Genomic DNA, 6,000 nt, shown 5'->3' with positions numbered 1-6,000 from the left:
TACGAAACGCTAGCTCGCACCTATTCACGCTCAAAATTTAATAAAGCCACGGCTTTCTATTTTATCGTCCATGAGATCGAATCGTACATTCGTAATATTCTTCCTCACTTTTTTATCCCTTTCTTTCGTTGTTGTTGTTGCTGTTGTTGCAGTTGCGCTTGCTGCTGCTGCTGAAATTCACCAAAAATTTCGTTCTTTCGTCTTAGCGCGTTATCGCCTTACGAGAGAACACGAGATAAATCACGGATTGTTGCACGCAACGTTGAACATCGTAAATTATGTCCGTCGCAACGATCGAGTTCACTGGGTAGGTTCAAATCAATTGAATTTCATCGTTCCGATCTCAACGGCATACAGTTAATGCTATGCAATAAGTTAAACCTTAAAAACGCGTACCATTTTTCAAAGTAAAATAATAAAAGTGCATTGAAATTATCAACGTCATCCTAATGTGTCATCTATATATTTGTGTAAAAGAAATAATGAAAATATTATCGTTTGTGTGTGTGTGTATGTGTGTGTGGAAAAATGCTTCGAAATTTTCTTTCTTAGACTTTCAATAGATTTTAGCATAGATTTTAGATAGAGTAATTCACGACTTTAAGAAAAACGTATGATGCTGTGTGAAGCGTCTGTGCTCGGCGTTTCTTACAGATAGGAACTTTGAACAACGACGAGCCGATACAAACTCTGAAATATGTATAGTCGACGTTTTCTCCCGTTAACGTTATCGTCGAATGGAATAGAGAGCTTTCCTCCACCTCCATTCTTGCAGCCCTTCAAAAAAGGCCACTTTTAAAGCTTTACCATGAGAAACGTTCGATAATGGGTTACTGTATTGTTGCACGACAAAAAAAAAATGGAGAAAAATGTACTTTGGTAGTTTCGCGAAAATCATTGGAAATCTACGCAACGAGCGTGAGTTAATTTTCTCTCCAAAATCTAAAGTTAGACGTGTTGGATATTCGTATATTATATAGTATACGTATATATCATTCCTATATGTCTATGCTATTTAATCACTATGCGAGCACATATGTATAATATATGTTGATTTTCTATTGAGAGATAATTATGTGTATACCGTCGGAATATGTATGGGTTGTACGAATATCTATCCTATAGAGTTATGTATACGGTTATATAGAATCTACTCGGAACAAATGATTTTTCCGATAATTAAAAAATAAATTATAATAAAATGGAAAATGACCGCGCGGTCTCTTCTATGATGTTATTAGTAGAAAATTGAAAGTTTTTTTTAATTATCGTAGTCGAATGGTGGAAGTAAAATATTTGAAAAGAAAGGAAGGTACGCGCTTTAGTGAAAATCAAGGCAGGTAGCTCGTTTGAGAGAAGAGTATTACTCGTTAAAGAATAGGAGTAACAACGTATCACCAGCTAACTCATTATAGCGTAATTACTTCTTAGTTACTTCTAATTAAGTATACATAATCCTGCAATTTTCAAGCAAATACGAGCACTGCGCAACGGCTTTGCGTGAATTTGCATAACCGATGAACAAATTATACATGTATCCGGTCGAGAGTAGCTGAGCGCGAGCACGATTATAAATAATCGAGAGCTAATCGAATCCCGAATTTATTTGCAAATCAGGTGTACCATTAACGAACTACGATAGTTCGCTTTCAGATTTTCAACGAATCGCGTGATCCGCGATGGAAAGATCAAGATATGCATTATAAATTGTTTAGTCGAGTAGAAGAAAAGAAAAAAAGGGAACGTGTCTCCTTTGGAAACAAACAAGCAGCATATGATATTACTTTACGTTGCACCGCGTAATACGCGCGCTCGCATATAAGTTATTGATACGGGATAATTGATAAAGTGCATATTAAAAAGCAGACGCGCGTCGACCATTGTTACATTCCAAATTTCTATTAATATATTTATCAAGTTAATCGAATACCGTATAAAGTCGAACGTTTTCGTGGATAAAATTAAAAAACAGAAAAAAAAAGGTGTTGCCCTTCCACGAGCAACTAAATTGATCTTTCGACTGACGGTTTAAAAACGAGTACTTTAGTGAAAAAGGGCGCGAAGCTGAAAGAGCCCAACCAGAGGAGCAGCCGAACGTCGTTTTCTAGAGTTTATATTTGAGATGAAGGAACCGTAGAAGGAGAGAAATGGGAAAATGCCGGCGGGAAGTGGTAAAGGTACACATCATGTCAGACACAAAACATCAAGGAGGAAGTCAAAAGGACGAGGCATGCGCATTAGCGTTAATGCTTTTCGTTCGTTGCAAAATCGGTATACCGTGTGCTCGTTTTTCCAATTAAAAGAAAGTTTACAAATGAAACTTTAATTTGATATTCCATTTATCGTTTAGGCGTAACGCGTTCCGAAAATTCTGATCTCAAAATGAATCGCTATCTCCATTTATGCAAATTGTATTTATAATATTGAAAAAATCGCATGCAATTCTTGTGCCTTTATCTGGGAGGGGGTTAATGTTTTGTAATTCAAAGGAATACAGATCCGTATCGCCCCTTGGCGATATTAAAAAGTTTGGAAAGTCGAATGGAAAGGAAGGTGAGATATGAAATGATCATTGGTCTCCGGACACTTTGATCTAGGGACAAGTAGATCTAGTCTCGTCGATTTCTCGTAAGGAAAGGAATCTCAGACTCGAACCAGCTTATCCTTGATCGACCTCAGCCTGCCGTATCGACCGGTTTGCCTATACTTCCGGCCACGTCCCTGGCTGTGATGCGCGTGGGGTGGTCTAGGTTCTCCCACCCTTAGCAGTTCGAACGGCGACCAACGTCGTTCGACGCACGCGCAGGACAACGTGCAAGCTCTTTCCTAATGCCAGTCCGTCGGGGGTCGAAGTCACGCCAACGTCTGCCACCGGCCCCTCCGTCGGTCCCTTAGCGCATCCCTTGCGAAAAATATATTTCACGAATTTCACCAAAACGTGAAGGAAACAAAACAAACGCGACTCTCTCCTTTTGACTAATTTTTCGTCGCGCGCGCCTCGTGGAAACGTGCTGCAATCTCAGTGATCGAAGAAAACGTTTTTAGGAATAGTGGATAGTAGGAGTGTTGGTCAGTGTTGTCTTCGATTTGTGAGATGATCATGATGACTCTTAGTGAGTGAATCCAGTGTTCTTCCTTTAATCTCTCCAATGGTAAACCTCATTAATCGTTAGGAATCGGTGGTATTCGTATATCGTCATTTATCGCGCGATACATTTTTACTCTTTTTTCGAGGGGTGTTCATCCGCGACAACACGTTGATTACTCCAGCTCGAGGAAGAGAAAGAGAGAGAGAGAGAGAGAGAAAGAGAAGGAAGATCGATTGAACGAAAGCATAAGAAACAGTTGTTCGGATAAAAAAGGTCTACTAATATTTGCCGAATTTTGCTCCGTCCAAAGAGACTCGCCCCGAGACAAAAAAGCGGCTGCGAGTGAGCTGTTTTCGATCAACCGGTGTACGAAGATCTTCCCTCGCGTTATTTTCGAGCGAAATTAAAATGAAACGTTTACGCAAATATCCGAGAGCAAAGGAAATTCGTATTTCCTTAAATAATTTCCAATCGTCGTTTCCCTTATTCGATTCCTTTTTACCCAGTGTAATTTCGTCTATGTGATTTTCCAAAGTGTACGATTAAATAATCATTTTGTTTCGGAGGTGGGATTATCTACGATTAGAAACAAAAGTGGTAGAAATAATTGACATGATAAGAAAGAAGGGATGTCGAAATTCGAGGTAAGATCCATCAGCCTCTCTCGACTTTGTCTTCCGTCGGGAGGTGGCTTACAAAATTGGCCAGTGTTTAGACGCGTTCGGTAAGTCCTTGGCGAACGCAACCAACTATGGTCTCGAGCGTGTCCTTTAACCGGTTCGAAACTCGTGGATGAGCGGGAGGATGAGCGGGAAAGAGTTCATTCTTTTAGGAAAGACTATGAAGTGAGAGTCGAATGAAGAGGATTAGCCGTAGAATATCCAGGTGAAACGGGATCAGCCAAAGAATGTCGAGGTGATTGTCGTTGAAGATTTGAAATTAATTATCGAGAAAGAGATGTCGAGGTGGTCGTTGTCGTCGTCGTCGTCGTCGTCGTCGTCGTCAGCGTCGTCGTCGCCGTCGTCGTCGTCGTCGTCGTCGTCGGCGTTGCCTTCGTCGATGATCGATTGAGGGATCTAACAAGAAGGATACGGAAGAGTATGTTGAGGTGGTCAACGTCATCGTCGATGATTCTGGCGTCGATGATCCTGGTGTTGGAGCTGATGCTCGCCGCGCTGGCTGGCGCCGAGCTCAGCTCTCGAATCGTCAGGACGAAATACGGCGAGTTGTCCGGTGTGATAGTCACTCTCGATCGTTATCTGGAGGGGGTCGAGGTATTTCGCGGTGTACCCTACGCCTCCCCCCCGATCGGTTCCTTACGGTTTATGCCGCCCGTTAGTGGCGCCTTGTGGCACGGCGTCAAGGTCGCCGATAAATTCGGACCCGTCTGTCCGCAAAAGCTTCCGGAATTGACCGACAAGATGCCCAAAGGCAGGCTCGAATATCTCAGAAGATTGCTCCCCTATCTTCGTAATCAAAGCGAGGATTGTCTCTACCTCAACATTTACACGCCTGTCCAAGGTGAGTTCTTCCAATTATTTCCCCTCCGCCCTCTTTTCATCAACGTCCTACGATTTATTCCGCGTTTCAATATTCTTATGAACGCGATATCTTTCTCTCTTTTTTTTTTTATCCCTCTCGTTCATTCGCAATAAATACGTCGCTATTTTGTTTTTTCCGACCATAAAACTTTTATTAAATCATATCGGATCTGGACGTTCGTATCAAATATGTGTCAAGATACAATCGAATTCCCATCGAGAAAAGCAAGGGTCGCTTTTTCCGACTATCTCCAATCGAATAACCGAAAATATGGAGATTGGAAGCTTACGAGGGAAGCGAAAGGAGATTTGCATGTTTTAGTCTTCTTGACAAGGATAGATCGATAATGAACTTTACGCGAATACGTTTAACGATCGAACATTAAATGGCTCATTTAAGCGCGAACCCTTAACTTTTGTCCCTAGTCGCGAATTTTTTTCAAGATCGTAACCGTCGATAATTCTCGAGAAGATCTTAAACGCGATGATCGGAGGAAAAATTACGAATAAAAATCTTCGTTATAATTTTTTTCCACGGAATATATCAATTTGACAAATGAAGGATCGTTAAGAATAAATGCCCCTCGACGATACGAAGAGATGAACCTTTTCATTGTCCGAGAAAAACATGTGGAAACGCATGAAGAATTTAACGTTAATTTTACGGGGGTGGGAGGGGTTGGGGAGTAGAAAAAGAGAAACGTCGTCGTTGCGCCTATCGGCTCGCCATTTTAGAATAATAACTCAACGTAGAGTCGGGGCTATTGTCGAGGTTCTCGGTGCAAACAAAGAATCCATGAAAACGGCCATTAATTTAGCGATTTGAATGGGAAGTGTTATTTTATAGTCGGGCCTTCGTTTCCCATAAATCGCCACGCGGAATTCGCATTCTCGCGTTACATCCCACATCTCTCTCTCTCTTCCTCCCTCTCTCTCTCTCTCTTTATCTATCTATCTATCTATCTATCCGTCTATCGTTCTCTTTGTCTTTCACCTTTGTCCCTTTCCGGCGACCAAACCCTCCCTTTCTCTCTCGTTTACTCCCCCTCCGCTTCCTATTTTTTGTTTTTTTCCCTTCTACTTCCTGTTTGATTTTTTTATTCGTTGTGTTTCTTTTTTTATTTTTTAATAACGTTCTCTCTCGGTCGCTTGCGTATATGAGTACCGTTGCGTTCGTGCCATCGAGTTGATGTTTTTAAATTTATATAGACGGCTGACTCGTCCGGCTAGATGACCGATAGGACGCCTAACTGTGACTTATAACTCTTTCGCGTTCACTGAATTTCTATAGATTTCATAGTATCGCTCATATGTACGCGTACGCTCCAACCAATATAACGTTTCAAAGTAGTCCTATAAGTTAAATCCAA

The 6,000-nt window shown here is 41.3% G+C and overlaps 1 protein-coding gene across 1 annotated transcript in view; it reads left to right on the top strand.

The window, feature by feature from the left end:
- The first annotated feature begins 2,819 nt into the window (after positions 1–2,819).
- The window catches only part of LOC122518141 (neuroligin-4, Y-linked), a 178,804-nt gene continuing 175,623 nt past the window's right edge, over positions 2,820–6,000 (top strand). Inside the window, exon 1 of the mRNA XM_043636880.1 lies at positions 2,820–4,610. Within this exon, the coding sequence (XP_043492815.1) occupies positions 4,190–4,610 (421 nt within the window). The 5' untranslated portion in view covers positions 2,820–4,189. The remainder of the gene's footprint in view (positions 4,611–6,000) is intronic.

This window comes from Polistes fuscatus, unplaced genomic scaffold (assembly GCF_010416935.1).
Source record: "Polistes fuscatus isolate 324 unplaced genomic scaffold, CU_Pfus_HIC Scaffold23, whole genome shotgun sequence".
Taxonomy (NCBI): Eukaryota; Metazoa; Arthropoda; class Insecta; order Hymenoptera; family Vespidae; genus Polistes; species Polistes fuscatus.
Note: the sequence above shows the minus strand (reverse complement) of the source record. Positions and strands in the feature narration are given on the sequence as shown.